This window comes from Meriones unguiculatus, chromosome 1 (assembly GCF_030254825.1).
Source record: "Meriones unguiculatus strain TT.TT164.6M chromosome 1, Bangor_MerUng_6.1, whole genome shotgun sequence".
In the NCBI taxonomy this organism is placed as follows: Eukaryota; Metazoa; Chordata; class Mammalia; order Rodentia; family Muridae; genus Meriones; species Meriones unguiculatus.
The window spans coordinates 12,519,959-12,542,701 of NC_083349.1; the positions used below are offsets into that span (position 1 = coordinate 12,519,959).

General features: G+C 44.6%; 1 protein-coding gene across 2 annotated transcripts in view; it reads left to right on the plus strand.

Annotated features, from left to right (window-relative positions):
* Dock1 (dedicator of cytokinesis 1) overlaps positions 1 to 22,743 on the plus strand; it is a 494,434-nt gene that overhangs the window by 386,283 nt on the left and 85,408 nt on the right. For both annotated transcript variants that reach the window (XM_060381413.1, XM_060381416.1), the window contains exons 30-31: positions 13,769 to 13,847; positions 17,362 to 17,462. In XM_060381413.1, coding sequence (XP_060237396.1) covers positions 13,769 to 13,847; positions 17,362 to 17,462 — 180 coding nt within the window. The remainder of the gene's footprint in view (positions 1 to 13,768; positions 13,848 to 17,361; positions 17,463 to 22,743) is intronic.

Sequence of the window (22,743 nt, forward strand, 5' to 3'; positions counted from 1 at the left end):
AGGCTACTCATCTTAGAATGTACTTTTCTAGTTAAGGGTTGTTGGCCAACTGACTATATATGACATGGCTCTCAACTAGCTTTCTGTTGAATTGCTTGTGTGGAAGCAATTCACCTGCTTGCTCACACTTAGTTTGGACTGTGTGCAGTGCCCTATCTTAGATATGTACATACTTTCAGATCACTTTTTCTTGCTACCTGGGACCCATTTGGTAGATAAGTGAGCTAGAGAACCATGGTCAGGGCATTCATAGCTCACTCAAGACATTTAGGATTGTCTCTCATGCTGTTCATCTAACTGTCACACTGATTTACTTTCAGCACTAATCAAGACTTGAATTTATTCTCCAAATCTTAGGATTGGGCGTTTATGGGACAAAAGGTCAAGGTCACTTGGTAGCTGTGTTCCAAAGATCAGGAGACTATGTCAGGGATAGATGAAGCAGGGTCAAGTGGTCTTAATAGTAAAAGATAGCAAATTTCCATCTGAAAATAGGGACGGATTCATGAGTTTACTAGGGTGAGTTCCAGAAGCTGATCTTAGGCTTGCGGTCAGTGGCTATGTCTTCCTTCCTTGAAGAATTTAAATGAATTGCTGAGTGAATTTGTTAAAATGGTTGCCTACAAGGCTGAGGATGTAGTTCAGTTCATAAAGTGCTTGTTGGGGATGCAATAAAGCCCCAGACTAGAAACTCACCATACTGCCATACTCAACTCTCATCTCACTTGGAGGTGGAGGCAGAGGCATCAGGAGTTCAAGGTCAACTTCTGCTACATAAAGAGTTTTAGGCCAGCATCAGCTACGTAAGACTCAGTCTCAAATGATATATCACATGTTCAGCTCTGTGTGGGATTATTCTATACCACTAAAATTTTGTTTGCATAAGATGGTGGGCTTGCTCTCTGGGATGTGCTGTGAGGCCCTCAAAGAAAAGACATGATTCTATCCAGCTTCCTGTCTGCTTAGGATTGTAACATAGCACAGGGCGCCTTGGCCCAACTACTTAGTGAGTGAGATCACACTGGATGAAGAAGGCCTGACCTCCCTTTTGTCTTTTGTGACTCGTAGCAATTATGTAAATACAAGCAACTTTTTAGATGCCTTTTTTTTTTTTTTTTGGACTGCAAGGGGAAGAAAATCATAATTCAATGCCTGAGCTCTCGTGGTCTAGGCTGCTACACTGAATCCATCCAGCAAATGAGCTTAGAATGAGATGGCCTCACAGGCTCAGAATAAGGTTATGCCTGGTAATAAGAAGTGTCACTCAGAGGATGGCAGAACAGCAGCTTCTGGAAGTCCCTTCTCTCAAGCCTGGCACACTATAGTATTTCCTGCTTTATCTTCCTGGCTTCTCCTCCACTTTTTCTCACACACTCAAGTCAGCACCAGGGCCAACCAAGGAGAACCTTTCTCTGCACGAGTTCAAGGCTGAAAGACAGTGCCAGCAAGACCTGTACAACTCATTTGGCCTTGAGGTCTGTGGCTCCATGACACTTTACCATGGTCAGCGGAGCTCCAGCATGACCATCAAGAACCTTGCCCTGGGGCAATCCCCTCCCCCCCTTACCCAACACCCTGAGTGTGGTAGAACCATAGATAACACACACTGTTATGCTTCTGGTGGTCCTTGCATTGTAAAGGAGCCACAATTAAGATCAACAATTAGCAGACCTTAAAAAGAAGCAGCTTGGGAGCTGTGGAGTAACGTGCCTGCCGCACAAACATGAGGCCATGAGTTTGAATCCCCTGTGCCCCCAACCTTAGCAAGGAGACCTTAGTCTCTTGCAAAGGCCCCTCCATCATTGCACAGCAGCTGGAGACTTCAGGCTTTCCTTTGGTAGTAGCCAGAAGAAGCTGCAAAGCCAGTGCGATTGCATGAGATCTGAAACTGATGTCAGGATATTTTCTTCAGCCGTTTCTTCACCTTAGTTTTAGAGATGGGCTTCTCTCACTGGCACAAGAGCTCACCGTATCAGGTAGGATGGCTGGCTAGTGGGGTCCTGGGGTCCACCTGTCTCTAGCTCTGTGCCTGACTTTTATGTGGGTGCTGAGGCCTCAAACTCGAGGTGTCTATGCTTCTCTGGTTGCAATCCTCTCCCCCTCTTCTCTCGTTATTTAAATGCCTGGAATCTGGCAGTTCCTGGATTCTGGAGCCTAGTTAAACTAGACTGCTGTTGACCTTGTACTCCTCCAGGCCATCTGAGCTGGAATGAGACGAGGTTTACTCAGAACAAATCAACTGCTTAGCACTGAAGCACTAAGCTATTAATAAAGTAGCCTTCAATTCTTTTCTGCAATATGGAGTACAGTTGTGTCTTTATAATACTTTGGAGTATGAAAGTGCCCCCTACCTCTTGCCCCTCTCACATAGACCCAGTAGCTCCTCCCTCCTTAGCCCAAGCACGGGAAACTAAGCTGGTAGTGAGTGGAATCAGGCACACTCTAGTGAAGATGAAAATGCCAAGTGCCAGGTAGCTGCTCACAGAACACTCACAGGCACCTGGGCCCCTGGAGTGGCCAAAGAATCTTGTCCCAGTTTTTAGCCCATGGCAAAGGAGCCTGGAGCAAGTTACATTAGTTTGCTAAATGATTAAAGTGCCCTTAAGCAAGTCTTGCAGATGCTCCAGGATGAGTCCTAGGCAGAGCTGGGCCATCCGAGCATGAGCTGACTTGAAAGATGCTTTGTCCTTTGTTCTGCTGGCTTTTCTTATGAATCTCTGCCTTGAACTTTACAGCTCACCCCGGGGGTCCTCACAAGGTACATTCATCTGTACTAGATTTTATTCTGTACAGGCTCCCCTGCTGCCTGCTTAGTGATAAGGCTCCTCAAGGCATGTGGCTGACCCTCTCCCAAGCTATATGACAGGCACCCTAGGGCCCAAGGCTCCTGGCTTGTGGTTGTTTTCCGTGTTCAGGTTTCTGGTTTTGTCTTGGTTTATGTCTATTTATCAATGCCCCTCAGACTCCTGGATCCGAATAGCCTGGGGCTTAGAGAATGAAAGGCATACATTCTTATTCCCAGGTTTGTTGGTTTGCTTTAGTTTAGTTTAGGGTTTTTGTTGTTGTTTGGGTTTTTTTTTTTTTTTAAGCATGGAATTGAGTCACAGTGATGGTAGAGGAAAATCATGGCTCCCACTGCTGCAGTTTCTAGCAAATGCTGTTTCCTTTCCCTCTTATGCTTTTCTTCTTTATTATTATAAAATATATATACCATAAAATTGGCCTTTCTCCCATTTACAGGTGTGCAGTTCAGTGGCATTAATTACATCTGCAGTGTTGTGCCACCAACATTGCTGCTTATTCCCAAAACATTTCATCTCCTTGAACAGAAACGCCTAGCTCTCTTCCGACCCTCCCACGTTCATGGGTGTCTCGAGATCAGAAAAGACTCAGGTGTGGGAGAAGATGATATTCACACCCTAGCAAAATCCGTATGCTTGTGCCTGAGCCTGAAGAATCACTGCTTCCTGCTTCTGTCTCTGCCTCCAGCCAAACCATCTTCCATCTTCTATCATCTAACATCATTGTCCTTGAACCATCCAATTGAAAGATGAGGGAAACCACAGAGGCAGCCTGAGGGAGGATGGTGCAGGGCATTGGGATGTTGGTTGAGGGACCCTATGAGGCAACCAGGACCCTCCCCTCCTTACCATGATTGATTCTTAGAGTCAAACCATGTACTCTGTTCCCTGCTTCCACCATCATTAGAGACTGCCCCCTCCCTTCCCAGTGTCTGCTGGAGGATCACTTTTGCCTTACTCTTCAGACTGTCACTAAAACCAACACTTATTATGAAGTTGCCATAGGTTAGCTGGGCAGGGGTGGGAGGCACAGGAGAGTGAGCAGAAGGAGGTTGGAGAGAGGTAGCTCATGGCCTTAGTAAGATTTTTATTATTTATTGGATGAATAACAATGCTTGTTTTTATCCTGTGGAACATAGTTGTTTTGGAGTTGTGGAATGGTTATATCTAGCTAATTAACATATGAGTTAACCCACACTGATGCCATTTTTGTGAGGCATTTAACAGTCTCTTTCTTCACAGTTTTTTAAGAACACATTTATCCACAGGTACCTGCTGTACAAAGATCTCTTGACATCCGTTCCTTCTATTTAACTCATTATGTATTCCTTGACCAGCATCTTTCCATCCCATCCCACCCACACCCATTGTCAGTCTCTCTCTTTATATTGGGCTGACATCCATGTATCCTCTCTTAAGGAATAGGTATGGCTGTATTCTAATGAGATTTAATCTCAGAACTCCAAAAGAGAAAATAGAAAGCCTTGATGAGGACTTAGAAAAAATAGAACTCTTATGTGCTATTGCTAGAGAAGTAAAACAGTGCAGCCACCCTGTAAAATAGCATGGCTGTTCCTTGAAAGCCTCTAATGCTTTCACCACTGTGGTGACCAGCGCCATTTCCAGGTGGTGGAAAACCAAAGACATTGAAATAAGCCTCATAACTGTACATATATTAGGCAAAAGCTGAAAAGAACCCATATCCAGTCAGCAGGTCAGTGAGCAAACATAGTATGACTTTTACAGTAAGGTTTTTTCAGCCTTAAGAAGGGATTGTTACACCCACAGCCACAAAGACAAACCTTGAGGGTGTTTTGCTTGAGAAGCAAACCACTCACTGGAAGATAAATTCTTTATGATTCCACTCGTATTTGGTACTGAGAGTTGTCAAATTCATAGTCAGACGGTGGAAAGGCAGTTTACCAAGGACAGTGACATGGGTATAGTAGGGAATCACTGTTAAAGGGCTCAGCCTTCACCCTGTAAGATAAACTCTGCAGCTGGACAGCAATGATGGCTTAGAGTTGCTGAAATGCATGCCTTAAACTTGCTAAGATGATCAAACATATGTTATTTATATTGTACTGTTTTTAAAAGAGTAAACACATATGTGCATATACACACAGAGAAAGACTAATGATTAGTGTTAATTGTCAAAGTGACAGAATCAACTATCACTTGGGACTTAGGCCCCTGGGGTGCTGGTGGGGGGTTGGATTATCTTGTTAACCTTATTGCATTGATTAAGGTGGGAAGATCTGTCCATTGTTGGTAGCACCATCCCCTGGCTTGAATCCTGGACTGTAGAGAATGGGAGCTGAGCTGCAGCATGCATTCATCAGTCATCATTCCTGGCTGTGGGTGTGATAGGACCAGCTGCCTCCAGCTCCTGCTGCCATGATTTTCACACTATAATGGATTTCACCCTTGAACTGTGAGCCAGAAGAAGCCTTTCCTCCCTTCACTTGAGACAACTATACAGAAACATGAGATTGAGGGCTGCTAGGGATGAACGAGGAAAAATAGGTTAAGTGGATCACAGAACATTTTGGGATAGTGAGCATGCTTCATATGATTCTATAATAGGGGTATCTGCTGTACATTTGTGAACTACAGAACACACAACATGGGGAGTGAACAGGAATGTAACCCATGGACTCCGGGTAATAACTAGAGCTCAGAAAATGATGTAGCTTCATAGATTGTTGAAAATGTACCACTATCAGCTACTGGAGGAGGCTGGGCATGTCTGGGAGAGAGGCATCACCTAGTACATTTTACTTTCCATTGACTTTTGCTGAGCACCTAAAACTGCCCTAATTATACACAAACACACGCACACACACACATATACATGGGATGACATGTAGATGAAACAGCAATAGGCAGAATTTAATAATTATGAAGCCTGGGGGGCTCATGTTGTATTGTCTGCTTAGGTTTCTGTTAGAAGCTATCCTTGCTACAATGAGAAAGGAAAGCAAGTGCAGGAATTGACTTGGGTCCTGCTGACCACTCTGTTTGGGTTCCTAAGGAAAGCGGTGTCAGGTCCCAGGAGCTCAGCCCCAGGCTCGAGCTCCCTTTCAGGAATGTGGTGTTGGCCTCCCTGAGCCTCAGTTTGCTTGTGTGTAAAGTATTGGATAATTCATACCCCATAACTCTTTAACTCATTAAATAACATGGTTTGTATGAAGGTACACAGCAGTGCCTGTAACAAGAGATTACCTGTAACAACAGAGCATCAGGAAGCAGAGTGGTCAGGTGTTAAGAGGAAACATAAGATCCAGGCAGGATGCAGCCACCTGGCATGGCCCTATCAGCCCTAAAGAGCCCTTGAGTGGGAGTAGTATTTCAGTGAAAATGGGACAGGGCATGACTCTTACCCCACTTCTTTAGCAAGAGCTAAAGGATGAGACAACAGCCATCTTTGCTCCTGGAGACCTTGCAGTGAGGACAGCACAACCTAGATCCAGGACAGGTCCTCTCCCAGAAAATCCTCTGAGTTCCTGTATGCAACTCAAACCCCATCTTTTACCACACTGTCCAGCAGAGGCAGGGTTAAAAAAAAAAATTCAGAGCAACTAGGATTTTAGTTACAAGCTTCATGGATGCTTAACGTCTTTATTGATTTGAAAAAGAAATGAGGAAGTCTTGGGAAACTGTGGCAAGAGCTGTGCAGACAGGAAATGGTGGTGATGGCGTCTTTACATTTGGGATCTCCCAGCTACACATAGGTTAGAGTCCTGGGACTCCATTCTACCTCTGCTGTCCATCTGCAAACATGATTACACCCCATACTTCATGGTTAACTCTAATTTCAAACTGAGCTGGCTCTCTAGTGACATCAGTCTTCCCAAACAATTTTGCTGATTCAATGTTGGAGCACCAGGCCTTTGGTTTCTATGCAGTCCTCATACTTACTGTACTAGGGTTCCCCCCTAGAAGTCACCTCATTTGTATATGATTTTGCCATTTCCAAGTAGAGGTCACACAACAGGAAGCTGCTGACTCTAGTTGGTCTCTGATTTGACAGGAAAGCTGTTCTGCCAAGCTGGGTGCTGGACAGCCGCACTGATTTGCTGAAATAAAGCATTCGTTACCTCTCCTTCCCATTTAATTGAAGTGGCATTCTTTGCCTCTCTGTCATCACTTCTCCTTAGCTTGCCTCTTTTCCCCCAGCATTCCTGAATTCTGCAAAAATCCTTTGAAGGCACGTTTCCAGATCCTGCACTTGACTCATTGTCCTGCCGGGATGGGATCTGTCACTTCTAATTTGTTTCTTTCTTTCTTTTTTTTTTTCCTACCCACTTTGGGCAAAACATTTTAGTAAAGGATGCAGTCTTTCTCCCCCAAAGCAACTTGTTTTGATGCCAGAAGTGTTCAAATGCCCTCATATTGAACTGTGCAATCTAATTATGTAAGTTAAAGTGAGTTTGAGGAAGAAATTAGGAAAAACCCTCAGCTTCACAGTTTTTGCAAACTGGCTTTACATTTCCCTAGAGGCTTTGCACCGTTCTCCATATTTTTTCCTTTGTAATGACGAAGAAACTCAAGCACCTTGACTTGAGTTTTAGCAGCAACAAGCACTAGGTAAAAGAGACAATAAAGATGTCCAGAAGCTAGCTGTGACGGAGACAGTCCTTACAGTGCTTTTTTTTTTTTTTTTTTTTTTTTTTTACAGGGTTTTTCTGTATAGCCTTGGCTGTGCTGGGCTCACTTTGTGGACTAGGCTGGCCTTGAACTCACAGACATCCGCCTACCTCTGCCTCCTGAGTGCTGGGATTAAAAGTGAGAGCCACCGTGCCTGGCCATTCCTTGCTGTACATATGCCGGCTCTTGAAGACTTTCCACTTGTTAAATTCCCTCCTCAGCTGAGCTGGGCTATGTTACTTTTAGTACTCCATACATCACCTGCCTGATCCTTTCTGGGTGGTCTCCCACCAGAGCAGGCACATCCTGTGACCCTGAGCAAGGTCATGATAGGACTGTGGCAGAAAGGCCAGAGCCTTGGGAAGCTCTCTGTAAGCTTCATGTTGGTGAGAAACTTAGAACTCAGAAAGCACCTCTTTCTGTTCTATTCTGTTCTATGTTCTATTCAGAGCATAGAAATACTCATGGGCACAACTTCCTTTTAACAAATGCAACTTAAGATTCTTTGATGTGTCCTGTTACTCAGGGTTCTCTAGAAGAACAGAACCAAAGGAGTGAATATATATTACAATAGGCACTTATTAGATGGGCTTAGACAATATGGGCTGGGTAATTGAACATTGGCTATCTTCTACCCATTGGGGTAGTTGAGAATCCTGTTGCTACTCAGGCCATGACAGTAGGTGCCTCAATAGTCCCTGTCTGGTGCTGAAGGCCTGGAGAATTCCTGGAGAGCTGCTGTTCTTCCGTCCATAGTAGAAGGTTGTAGAAACTGGGCTGCTAAGTCAGCAAAGGGTGACAACAGCACCACTTTGCCCTAGGACCGCTTCGTAGATGGGCTGCCTCTGGAAGGTGCCACCTACGCTGGGGCAGGTCTTCGCCCTGTGGTAACCCTTCCTAGAAGTGCCTTCAGAGACCCACCCCAAAAGTGAGTCTCAGTAGATTTCAGAGACAACCAAGTTCAAAACTCTGTTTAACCATCCATCATAGCATGCCTAAAGAAGACAGTGTTTGATGGCCATGGGCTATGTAGTGATGTCTCTTCTCCACTTTCAGTCTCAAAATCTTGAACTAGGTAAGCCTTGTAGATTGGAAAGTTCCCGAGAACTGGCTGGAACCTCAGCTCATTGTTCTCATGATCTGCTCAGAAACTTGAGCTGCTTCTTCCGTTGATGTAACATTTCCTTTTAAACTTAATTTTAATTGGCACTTGTTTTATATATTCACGGAGTGTAGAGTGTTCTGGTGGCATATGTACATCTTGTGGAGTGGTTGAATTATCCTTATTAATCTATCTGTCGCCTTACATCCTCATCATGCTTTTGTGATGTTGAGTGACTTGGTGCACAGCTAAATGTTTACATGCATAGGAAGCTGTTGATTGACAGATGTATAGATACAATTAGATGAAGATTTTAACTATACAAGTGTGTAACTGTGTCAATTACAGTTAAACTTAGTTGAGACTGACGGAATAGAATTGAGCATTAACTGCCTCGTGCAGAAGAGGTTGTCAGAGAATCTCCTGTGTTGTTTAGTTAGTTGAATCATATTGGCTTTGTGGTTGTATGTTTTTCCCCCCACATTGGCACAATTTTAAAACAAAATTTTGGGGAGGTGGCTCAGTCAGTACATCCCTTCTGTTGTAAGTGTGAGTACCTGAATGTGGATCCCCAAAGCCCATGTAAGAAGAGCTGGGTGGCGTACATAAATGTAATTCTAGCAGTAGAGACAGGCAGATATCTGGAAGTTCATGGGCCAGCTAGCCTGGCCTACATGGTGAAGTTCTAGCCAATGAGAGTCTCTGTCTCAAGCAAAGGTTAAAAAGCACTTGAGGACAGATACCCTATCTTATCCTCTGACCTCCATACATATGCTATGTATGTGTACACCCAATGTGGACAGATTAAGTTGTATCAGGTTTGAGCATGCTACCCTGCCTTCCTGGACACATGACTAAGTTGCCGAGTATCCAAAGATTACTTTCTTTCCACTGGGTTTTCCCAAATAAAACTTGCAGGCTTTCAATCTGATGACATTTTTTAAAAATCTATTTAGGATGACATGATTTGCCTTTGATTCGCTCTGTATTATTTATCTCTGTGTAGGGTTTTATCTTCCAAAGTTTTAGATTATAGATAAATCCTTCCATAGATTAAAAATGATTGAAAAGAGCTCTGTTACATTCAGGCAGGCTTAACTTTTTCTTAATCATTTGAACCGTTTAGGAGAGTAGCCATGAATACATTTGAACCTTCATACCATTAACTAGGTGTTTAGAAGTTTACCACTTAACATCCAGGCTCTGAATAGGACAAAGCTTGATCCGTTTGCCTGATGATGGTTTTCCCCTACTGCTGTTTTCTGCATGAATAGAACACCTACCTGTTGTGGTGCCTTCTTTCCTTCTTCCTTGCAAGCATCTTTTTCACATTCTCACATCTTGCCTAACCTCCTTGTCCTGGAGCAAGCTGAGGGATAGGGGACTTTGGTTGGTGGGATTTCCTAACATTCACCTTGGCTTACAGAGATCTCTTACTGTGCTCGTAAACATATGGTTCCTTGGAACAAAGCCTTTCAGAATGCACACGCTGACAAGGGATCCACTGAGATGCCTTGGAGGCTCTTGATGTGAAAAAGGCAAGATTCTTTCACTCATGAAATGAGCCAGAGATAAAAAGAGGAATGGAAGGATCTCTGGAGACCAAGAGAAGAAAGGGGGAGCAATGCCCAGCTACTGCTGCTTATCCTCATCAGAAACCTGGGTAACAAAAACTTGAAAATAATTGAACCCTGCCCAGAAAGTCAGTGTAGAAAGCAGGGGCCCCACAGAGAAAATACTAAATACTTGATCCTACATTGTGAGTCACTTTGATCTTCTAGGCCACCTTTTCCATCCATTTGCCGTCTACTCACCCATTCATCTACTTATTTATCCACCCACCCACTCACTTACTACTTAACTGCCTATCATCCACTTACCTACTACCCATCTGCCCATCCATCCACCCATCCACCCCACTGGTCATCCACTCATTTACGCATCCAGACACTCACTTTTCTATCACCCACTCATTTACCATTCACCCACACATCACAGACTCACCTGCTCATCCATTCCATTTATCCATCATCCCACCCATCCAAACAACCACCATAAGCAGACAAAAAACAATGTATTTGAATACCTACTGTTAACCCATTGTTAGAGAAGTGGATGTTTTTTTGTTTGTTTGTTTTTTCTGTTTTCCTTTTCCTTTTTACTCTAAGCTCACTCCAGCAGTGTGGAGCAGAGACAGACTCGCCAGTGTGTAAAGACAAGCCCATCTATCTACCCACCTATCTGCCTTCCCTATGGCCACTTCCTCTCAAAACCAATTGAGATCTTGCTGTGTTGGTCACACTGGGAGGAAAGCCCTTATTCTATATAGTCTAACAAGGCATCATGAATCTGTCTAGTTGCATGACTTGAGATCCTCTTCATGCCCCTCTATGACCGAAAGCAAGCGCTGTGCAAAAGCTTCTAATATGATTTTCTGCATTTTTGCTCCCTAGTTTGAGATTTATTACAAATAACATAGGATTACAGTGCCTAATAGGTCATCCTACCCAAAATAGCCACTGCTTATGTTTCCTTTTGCATCATTAGCTAATTGATTTATTTCGGGAAGACTCCGACATAGCAGCTTTTTCACCCCATCTCTGTGAACTGTGGGATATTATTTATCCGTGCCTGTGATGGCTCTGTGCAATCATCCTACTCTGATACGCTGAGCACATGTTCCATTTGATCTTGTTTACAGCATTGATTGTAGTGTTTATTTGATCAGTCCCCTAGTTTCCTTCATGCAACTTGCATTCTGTGTTATTTGGAGTTTTGTCCTGGCTTTTTAAAAAATTTATAGGGAATCTAAATTATAGAATCTATCTCTGAGCACTGCTCTTTCTCAGCTGACAGTTCATTAAAAAAGTTTTTGTTCAGACTTCATATTGTTTCAGCCTGACAGCGTTTCTTTTACTTTGAAGGAGGGGGAGGGGCATTTTGAGAAATATCTTTATTTAACTAGCTGAAAATGTTCCAGAGCTTAATTAGAAGTAGCATATTGCAACTGTTTGGGTGTTATCTAGAGGCAAAATAATTACCCTGTAATAATAATCCATGTTGTGCAAAACCCATCATTATTGTCATCAAGGGCTGGGGACAGCAACTTGCGGCTCTGAAGGGCAGTAGTGTACTCTAGGGAATGTCCGGAAATACTGAAGGGAAAAAAAATAGAACAGAAAAGTTATTGTGGCTATATAAGCGGGGAGTTCTTGGACTTCATGCAAGTCCGTTCTTGTGAGAGCAGGGAATTGTGTTCCATTGAGATCTTGAGGCTTGAGGTGGGTCTGTGGTTTCTGTTTCTGCAGCACGTTGCCCCCAAAGGCCAAATCTGGGAGTAAGTAAGAAGATCATCTTCTGACCTGTGCTGTATTCCTAGAGGCTAGCCAGGGTTGCCATGCTTCCTCCATGCACAAGCATAACCTTAGTTCTGTGCTCCATGTAGTAATCTGGCAGGATGTCTAAACATTCTGCATTCAGCTTTAAAGAGACAGCTAAGCCAATTACAGAGTTCAGCACCAAGAGCTATATCTCAGATGTAACTAGACATCCTAGATTTGCAAAATCTGGCCGATGGATGCTGCTGCCCCGTCTTGGTTAATGGACAAGGCAGCGATCCCCATGGTCCTCCATTAAAGGACACTTAAAAACACCCATTCTTCCAATCTGGTTATGTCTTCATGTCTCCAAGGAAGAATACAGATGAGTGTCTCTTTCTCCAGTGACTGAGATCACAAACTCCACCATGGGCCAGGCAGCACACCTGTGTGGGTCCTACACCCCGTGGTCTCCTTTCTGATGGAATGATGTCTGCAGCTCCTGATTAACAGAAAGCGCGGTGACAGGACATGCTGTGGAAAGGGCTCGGCCAGAGGCCTCTTTTAAAGCCTCAGGTGGAGAGTCTTTTTCCTTCTCTAAGCTCAACTAGCTTGACTCTGGGTGGCAGGGCCTAGGGAGCTTCTGCAAGCATGCTTAGTTAGAGAGATAGTGCTGTCAGAGAACAGGGATTTCAAGTAACCCAGATTTCCCTCACATTGTATCTGCCTCCTGCTGTCTAAATGAGGAGAGGTAATTAAGTTTATTATCTGTGACCTGATGCTAATTCCTCTTGCATCCTTGCTTTGTGCGAAGGGAGAATGCCATTTACAAAGAAGTAGCTGGACTATGCTTTACTGTTGTCAACACTTTTTAAGGGTTATAAAACAAGTCTACTGAGTGAACAAGCTGAGGAAAGACAGTCCTCCAGAGTCCTCTCTGACAGCCCAAATTGCACACTTCATCATAGAAAAATAGAAGTCAAGGTGTTGAGAAATGTGCCGAAAATTGTACATTGTCAGGGCTGGAGAGATGGCTCAGTGGGTTCCAGCCCTCACTGTACAAGCATTTACACTCGAGTCCAAATCTCCCTCACCCGTGTAAAAGCCTAGGTATGGCCATGTGCACCTGTTATCCCGGGCTAGGTGGCCAGCAGCTACAAGGATCACTGGGGTTTGCTAGCCACTATCCTAGCTCCGGGTTCATTTACACTCATTCCCCGATTGAAAGGACTAAGGCAGAGAGTGATAGAGCAGATTACCCGATGTCCTCATCTGGCCTCCCTGTGCCTACACCATGCAAACTAGTGATACACATCAGTGAATCAAAGGATCCCGATGCCTCTAAAATTCTTGCCAGGTCACTTTCTTATCTACTTTAAAGCCTTTTTTAATTTTCTTTTATTAAGTGAACAGTGATTGAAATTAGATAAAGGACAGATGGCAATGATAATGGCGGTACCTCAAAGTACAGTAACATTGTACCAAATCATGCTAAGCCTCATAGCTTGCACACCAAGAATGCTTTCAAAGCCAACTAAAGGATTTGATTATGAAGCAATAAGATGTTTTAACTTCAGGAAAGGATTTTATTTACATCTTTTCTTTCTTTTTTTTGAAAAGCAGGGTATTTTTGTGATGTGTTTTAAATGTTAGCTTTAGCTTTAAATGTTATTTTGGTCCATTTCTTTCATCCTGTAGGTACTAATCTTCTTCATTAATTTAGAGAAGATCTGCACATAATGCTGAGAGTTTCTCACTGGCAAGACCTCCCAACTTCACCGGGGACTTAGAGACTTTACACTCTCAACAGTCTGGAGTCCTACCTAATTGAAATGCCAAACCTACAAAGGTGCCAAAGCTGGGGTGTGTAATTATGCCATTTTCTCTTGATCTTTCAGAGTCTTCCTGCGAGCGATTAATCAGTATGCAGATATGCTGAACAAGAAATTCCTGGATCAAGCCAACTTTGAGCTGCAGGTAAAAGGAGAAGTAGACAGCACCTTTGTGGGCGAATCATGTTAAAACAAACGGCTGCTTGGCGTCAGTCATTTATAGCTCTAATCCTTGGATGCTAATCGGCCTCTCATCATAGGTGTAGAGATGGAAGCCGAGGAGTGAAAATTATGCCTCCAGTGTATTTGCTCCATTTAGCAAGTTAGGAGATAGAGTTGTTTCCGAAAGAAAGTACTGAATCAGAGTGTCAAGGAGCCACTCTTCTGGCAGGAAGCAGCAGGCAGGCCACTGGGTGCCACTATGCCTGGCTGCCAGCCTTGTCTCAGATCATCCTAAGACAGGATGAAGGGTTCAGTGAAGGAGAGTCAGGTGTGCTTCACTGAGCTAATTGCTTCTGAAATTCTTACCCTCATCCTCTCCCCTGGCTGTATGTCACCACTAGTGTCCACAGTGAGTCCTCCTGTTCCATAAATAACTCTTCTGTGTATGCCCTGCCTAAAGTTGAATGGAGGGGTCCTGGGCAGGACCCCTGGGTGTGTGCTAACTAGGCCTTCTACCAACTGAGCCACATCCCCAACCCTAGCAATGTTACTTTAAAAACATGTTTTTTTTTTCTTTCTAACTTTTTATTGCTTTTCTCTGCCTGATGCTTGTTTTCATCTGTCATAAACAAAGACTCAGATGCGGTAAATGAGTTGTTAGGGAATGTTTCCTCTCCTCTCTGCAACTCTCATTCCCTCCCTGCAGGAGTAACTTATAACTAACGGAGCTGCACTCTTCCTGACACCAGGCATTTAGGTGGGCTGATACATGACTTCATCTCGTTTAGAACATGTGTTGGTTCATGCAGAGTGTTTTGCCGTCCTGTCCTACTCCACAGCATGAATGTGCCTGCACTCATTCAGCTGCTCCTGCAAGATGGCCCAGACTCCTCAGCCTCTTACTGTCTAATACTGAGCCAAGCTCCCATGAGCTCCCACGAATGTCAGTGCATGCAGCCTGTAGAAAAGGCTGATTGCAGGCAAAACAGATGAGCGTGTAACCTTGATGGACAGTATCACAATGCCCTTGCAAAAATGTTCTAGCAGTAGCACCCTCACCAGCCACATATATGTATATGTACATGTGTGTGTTTATAAAATTCTCATTAGCTTTCTTCTTTGAGAGTTTCATGTATGTCTGTGCTATGTTCTCTGGAATTGCTGGACTGGTGAACTTGGAAATGTTACAACCAGCATTTTGAGGGAGTTTTTGCAGTCTGTCTTTTCCTATCCTATGCTGGTCGTCTTGTCCTAGCTTTCATTAGACTTGGGCCTGCCTTGTGACTTGCTGGCTGGATTCTTGTCTTTTCTGAATGTAACTGTTGCTAGGGAGGGACCTTTCTCCCCGCTGAAGCCATTCTCACTGCACTCTGCACTCAGCTACTCATGATCTGTGATGACTACCCCTGGGTTCTCAGCCTGAAACTGAACACATTGAAGGCTCTGTGTTCTCCAGGTTTCAGAGCTGGGCCCATACAGGATGTGAACCAAACCACAACAGCTCGGACTCTACAGCAGTCCTGGTTCCATAAATCAATAGAAGGGATGAGGAGACAATAATACACTCATTTGAAAAGTGTTCACCCTGGTGTAGTGGTAAGCCACCTGTAACCCTAGTTTTTGAGCAGCTAAAATAGAAGGATCCTAAGTTTTACCCTGGTCTGAGCTTCTAAGCCATACCCTGTCACAAGAAAACAAAAAGGAGCATTCTCTCTCACTATGGTACAAGTCTGTTGTGCCACCTCAGTAAACTGAGGTGGAAGGATTTTGAGTTCTGGTCCTGCCTTGGCTACATAGTGAGTTGAAGGCTAGCACAGGTAACTTAGTAAGATCCTTTCTTAAAACTAAAGTTAAAAAGGGCTAGGATCTTACGCAGCAGTAGCAGCGTGCTTTCCTACCATGTATCATAGGCTCTGGATTCAATCACAAAAGGAAACAAAGGAAGGAAGGGACGGAGGGAGGGAGGGAGGGAAGGAAGGAGGAAAAGAGGGAGAGAGGAAGGGAGGCTTGGAGAGAGGAAGGGAGGCTTGGCTTGGATTGGATTGGGTTGGATTTGTGGTTGTTGCATTTATGGCCTTTAAAAGTACTAGGTGGCACACACCTACCTGTAATCCCAGCACTTTGAAGGTAGAGGCAGAAGTATTAGAAATGAAGTCATTCTTAGCTACATAACCAGTCATGACCATCTTGGTCTACGAGAGACCTTGTGTCAGAAAATGAAAAGAAAACAGAAACAGGTACCAGGGGGCTGTTTGTATGGTTTCTGGTCCATGTTGACACACCCTCTTTCCCTCCCTCCCACCCCACTTTTCCTGCTGGCCATGGTTCTATGATCTGCAGAACATACCTAGCACTGCCCTGTGACGGCTGCGGGAGCAAGAAGGACAGAGGAGGGAAGTGCTCCTTTCAAAAGTAGATGAAAAGGAGCAACTTATATCTTATGTAGTGGAGCCTCACCCACCCCCACTCCCTTGTTATTACAGAAGAGGCCAAAAGAGAATGCGCTTTGTGGGCAATTAAGAAGCACTCTGAGGTTAGGGACATTGGCTCAGCTTCAATCCTGCCTTGGATGTGAACATCCTGAGATGGGTAGCCAGGGCATCCTTGGTTAGGTCTATGGTGGGCAGAAGAGCCAGACAAAGGGAACCACACACACACACACACACACACACACACACACACACACACACACATGCTTAAATCCTGGGGGTGCTCTTGAATTCCCACCTTTCACAGGTCATTAAACTCAGAGCTGATAGTGTGAACATCTTATCTTTATGCGACTCTACGTAGCTATCGCTTTTGAATATCATCCCTGGTTTGTAAATGAGGAAAAAAAAAAAAACGGCATCTGCACTGTCTTCCAAAGATCATCTTTCAAATCACACATAGTCCATAAATCCTTGAAATGAAGGTTTGATCTTTTTACATGTTTTTCCTAATTGTTTGGTGTATGCATAATTTTGGTATAATAAGAAGTCGTAAATTATGCAAGCGTATACTGTTCTGCAGAAAGGGGCTCTGTCGTATGCTAACAGTCAGAGCTGAAACCACGCACTGCTCATGGCAAGTTCGACACCACCATGCCAGTAGACACTACTCCGCCCGTAACGATCCCTTGCGCCTTCCAAAGTGCATATGGTGTGATGAGAAAGAGTCAGGACAGTCTCCAGACGCTTTCAGGCTCACATAGCAGCCAACAGTAAACCTTTCCTCACAAGGGACTATTCCACCCAGGTCGCTCCTACTAACAACCTTGTATTACCCTTGAAGAAACTGAGGCATGGTCAAAGGTTAGAGACGCTGCCCTGGTGAATTGAGCCTCACTCTTGAGCCTCCTTCTCAGCCATGAATCACACCCTGAGGGCTAGCTGGCAGTGCTGTGGGGTTTTAAGCGTTTCAGGATAATTTCAGGAACGTGTAGAACTGTTCTGAGGTCCAGTGGTCAGCTATTCCACAGCCTAGAGCCTCAGCATCTCCTGTGTTTTGGTTTTCAGCTGTGGAACAACTACTTCCACCTGGCTGTGGCCTTCCTCACTCAAGAGTCCCTGCAACTGGAAAATTTTTCAAGTGCTAAGAGAGCCAAGATCCTTAACAAGTAAGTCCCTAACTCTCCACCCCCCAGCCCTGCCACCTCGGGCAGGAGCCTCCTGCTTATTACCATAATTTCCATGTCTCCTCTAAGCCAACTGGGTACAAATTGAGATGTAATCACAGTGTAATGAAAGGGTGGTTTCAAATCACAAATCCGGTGTCGCCTTTGTAACCCATGAATCAAGATCTAAAATTGCAGGATTCGTCCTGGCAGGTTCAAAGTCAGTGTGACTGGAGATGGTGAGTGCTAAACAGCATTTGAGTTTCTGGAGATAATGGCTTTTGCCGAGCGCTTGTCTGATGTCATTGCATATGTTATTGCTTAGTTTTCAGTTCTGCTGTTACAAAAAGAAGGTTCTGGTGGCGAAGCAGAGCCATCCATGGTTCCCCGTCTTCCTCTGGTAGGAGCTTTGAGTGGACTGGAGTAGCCTGTGTGTCATTAGGAAAGCTCCATGAAGGCCAGGATCCCTGGGCCGCTCTGTGCTGCCAGAATGCATCCTGAATGATCCTGTTCCAATACCAAGAAAGAAGGTTATGGGCTGAGGAGATGGTTAAGTGTGTCAAATGCTTGCTTCTCGAGCATACGTAGTTCAAATCTTCAGAACACATGTAAAGTCAGACACAGTAGTGTACCTCTGTAATTCCAGCATGCATATGGTGTGATGAGAAAGAGAGACAGGACAGTCCCCAGACGCTTTCAGGCTTACATAGCAGCAAACAAGAAACCTTTTCTCAAAGCACATGGAGGGACATTCATGTTGTCTGTTCTCAGCACACTCATTCACATACACACACACACACACACACACACACACACAAATACATAGAGGATTTACAGAGAAAGAAAAAAAATGGTTGCTTAGGGTCCTTCCCAAGGTCTTGGTGTCCTGAGGTCTCAGCTCCTCTCCTTCTGCCTCAGTTCCACTAATGTCACCCTGCTCCAGGTGCCCCTTCAACAAGGACTCCTCAGAAGATTCTGAAATGATTCCCATATTGCTAGGTCATATTTATATTGCTTATGCAGTATTCTGACTGTGTTGAGGCTTTGCCGAATCCCTACTAGTTGCTGAGATTATAGGTCAGAGGATACAGAGAGAGTCTTGGAATGTGGCCCCTGCTCTGCCTCTCATTGTCCAACAGTTTCTATCTCCCCTATAGGGAAATGAAAAACATGTGATCCTTGGCGTGTAAGAGGTGTTTCTGTGTATAATACTGAGCTTTAGTTCACATTCCAGCAGTCTAAGTACTGTGTGTGTGTGTGTGTGTGTGTGTGGACATGTATATGCATGTATGTGTTTATATATATGTACATTTATGTATGTGTGCGTATTTTATGTGTGCACGTGTATGTTTCACATATAATCATTAAAGAGCAAGACCGTTCATTCTGTAAGTCCTCACACTCTCCATGTCTTCCATATGAGCAAGATAAACAAAGCACAGAGGGTTCGTCATAGGCCACCCTGTCTAGCTTGTGCTGGCACATTCCAGCCCAGGCAGCTCTGCCAGGGTGAACTTTTGCTACTTGACTTTCCGAGAGAGCCTGTCTGTAACTCCTCCTGTGCCTGACCTGATCCTCTTTGGCTCCCTTACGTGACTGACCCCAAGAGCCATGCATGTAGACAGTGACCATTATCCAGAAGCGACAGATGTACCTGCCAAACCAAGCACCGTGGGCAGAATAGCACCCACCTGCGACGGCTGGCACACTGCCCCTCTTCGGAACCTTCTCAGGGCTTAATTGCTCACCGTGGCCCCCATGCCCAAGGACAGACGTTTGCTGGCTCTGCATGCTGGAGACTGATGCTGCACAGAGTTTCCGCTTTCTGGCATTCACGAGGGCTTGTGAAAAGGGAGGGATGTCTGCTTGTGTTGTTGCTGCCCGTGTGGTAGAAACCATTATTTGTAGAAGCAGGGTGCCCTTAGCAGCTCTCAGTGTGGCTCCCTGAGGCTACCTCAGCTTCTTGAAGCACAGGCTCCCACCACTTTTTACATTTGTCCAGCAGCCCACGTGGGTAACACAGACTCTGGCATCCAGCCCTGGGCTGACTGCGGGACCCATTTAATATGAAGCACCTATACTTCCTGCCCTTAGAGATAGATGCCTACAGGAGAAAACATGCTTTTAAATTAGATGCAGCTTCTGGAGGCTTTGATGCTGAGTCCTGTGAAGACCCAGTGGTAGCTCTGGGCTGTGGTTCCCTCTTGCTACTATGTCAACTGTCCAGGGTAGGGCAGTGTCAACAATTGCTTTAATCATGCAGGACCCTGTTCTCCAGAGAAGGTCTTTGCTTCCCTTCTTGCTCTATGGATTCAAAGGCTACAGAGCCAAAGGAAATTAAAACAGCCATCTGGCGTCTCTCTTTCTGGAATCCATGGGGACCCTGGATCAGGCTTTGCTGTCTCTCTTAGATACAGTTACAAGAAACTCTGGGACTGTGCATCAGTATTCCCAAGGATTTCTCAGGGGGGAAAAGCCTGGCCATATTGGAAGCTGTCTTTGTAAACTTCATGAGATATTTGAGTCTCACTGGGCCACAGACTACATGTGGTAGTGACTGGCCATGGAGAGCACAGTGAGTTCCTGTTTATGATAAAGCCAACATGACTTACAAGCCCAAGAAACATCAGCTTCATGCAGGTTGTCACCAGCATTCATGATAGTTGCATCTCTTTATAGACCATAGACACTTCGTAGTACATTTGCAAACATTATTCTTAAATAGCAAATGGCTTAAGATGTATCTCAGGGTGTCCTTTCCAAACTCTTTAATTGACTGGGTACATTGAGTACTAGATATGATGATCCCTTTAGCTTATCTAATGGAATAGGATTAGACCTCCTCTGTGTTCAGGCAAGTGTGGTCCTGATGCAGGGGAAAGAGGGGAAGTAGATCCCAAGGTGAAGTCTTTCATTGTCTAGTGGAAAGCTAAGATAAAGCAGTATATGGAATCAGTAGAACACGAGGTTGTCACAAGAGCCTTGAAAGCTGGAGGCCTGCCTACAGGGCACAGCCTAAGGAGGAGAAGCTACCAGGTAGAGTGGACTTCAGACAAGGGGAGAATGACAGCTGAGATGTCTGCCCATTTGACTGACATTGCACCCCAAAGGGCATAGCCAAATCTTCTAGCAAAGAGATGCACTGACTTGGAAATGTAAGGCAGTGGCAGGGGCGAGGGAGGCTAGGAAGACAGAGCCTACAGGGAAGTGATAGGATGTTAGCCCAGTGATCTGAGGTAGTAGCTGGTCTTATATACTTGGGGCACGGTGCATAGGTCTAACTACATCTGGGGGAAAGCCTTGGGTCTGATGTAGATTCAGGTCCTCCCACTCAGGACTGTCCATATGTGTCACAATCAGCGTCTGTAAGGCACATCTGAGTGGACAACCTCTGTCTTCTCTTTCTCTTCCTGTTCTGCCCCACCATGGCTCAGAAAAGTAGAAATTTCTGGAGTCAGAAGACCCACTTGTTCACGCCCTAAGTATTTGGGTGTGTGTGAGACATAAGGAAAACAAGCTATACCACGCCAAGGACTGAATATATAAACCCCCAAATAAAAGGAAGATTTGCCTGTAAAGCACAGAGTAAAGAACCTCAAGGACTCAAAGTCCATAATAAGAAAATGCTGCCACCCTACTCCAACGTATTGCTAGTGACTCCCAGTAACAGACATCAGGAGCATGCTGCTTTGGACTATCATCCACTCTCCCCAAGCTTTTTGCATTACTGGGGTTCAGGAAACATAAATAAAATGCAGAAGTGTTAACGTTGAGTTCATTGCCATTTGGACAACATTAGTATGTCACATGACTACAAGGGAGCTCCATGCTCAGGACCCAACTTTGGTCTGGGAGAGAAAGGATTCATGAATTGCTTTTGCATGGTTTTGTTTGTTTGTTTGTTTGTTTGTTTGTTTGTTTGAGACAGGATCTCTCTACATAGCCCTGACTGTCCTGGAACTTACTGTGTACCCAAGACTAGCCTCAAAGGCATAGAGATCCTCCTACCTCTGCCTCCCAGAGTGCTGGGATTAAAGGCCTGTGCCACTAAACACAGTGCTTTTGCAAGGATTTGCAAGAGATTTCTTTTTCCAATGGTGTCACAGCAGGGAGAGGGGATGTTAAATGAGCAAGTACAGCTCTTTCACTTACCCATTTCCCCTCCCCCACCCCAGGTGAAATAGGTAAACAAATTATAGGCAGGATTTTGAGAGAAGCTAAGAAAAAAAAAGTAAATTTGATGTGACAAGTTCCATTTTACAACCTGGCCTCATCAGAAAGTAGTATTCTGTACTGCATAATTCGATCAATTCAATCCTCGTGCTAATTATTTTTTTTTTTTCAAAAGATTCAAATTGTTTCAAGTAAATTCACTTTAAGGATTAGAAGGGGACCTGGGGAAACAAACTTCATAAGCAGTAGCCCTGTGCCACCTTCGCGTTCGCAAAGCTAATTAGATACATTGGTGAGATATTGCCCTGGGGAGCATAATAAAGCGTAATGCAGGCAGAATGCTCACATCAGCCCTGTGTCTAACGGGGCTCATTCCCAATGTTCTCATCCCCTTCTACCTATTGTGTTTTGTTTGGTTTTTGTTGTGCCGGTGGTTGTTTTGTTTTGTTTTGTTTTCATTAAGACAGAAATGCCTCAATGGTGGGAACTAGAAAAGATCATCCTGAGGGAGGTAACTCAGAAGCAGAAAGACATAAATGATATATACTCACTTATAAGTGGATATTAGCCATATAATATAGGACAAACATACCAGAATCTATAGCCCTAAAGAAGCTAAACAACAAGGAGGACTCTAGGGAAGATGCTCAATCCTCATTCAGAAGGGCAAACAGGATAGACATCGGAAGTAGGAGAAGACAAGGAACAGGACAGGAGCCTTCCACAGAGGACCTCTGAAAGACTCTACTCACCAGTGTATTGAAGGAGATACTGAGACCCATAGCCAAATTTTGGGCAGAGTGCCGGAATCCTTATGGAAGAAGGGGAGATAGAAAGACCTGGAGGGGACAGGAACTCCACAAAGAGAACAACAGACCAAAAATACCTGGGCCCAGGGGGACCTGCAGAGACCAATACTCCAACTAAGTACCACACATGGAGAGGACCTAGACCCCTGTTCAAAGGAAGCCCATTGGCTGCTCAGTTTCCAAGGGGGTTCCCTAATAAGGGGAACAGGGGCTGTCTCAGTTACCAGCTCTTTGATCACATTCCTCTGAGGGAGTGCAGCCTTGCCAGGCCACAGAAGAAGATGATGTAGCCAGCTTTGATG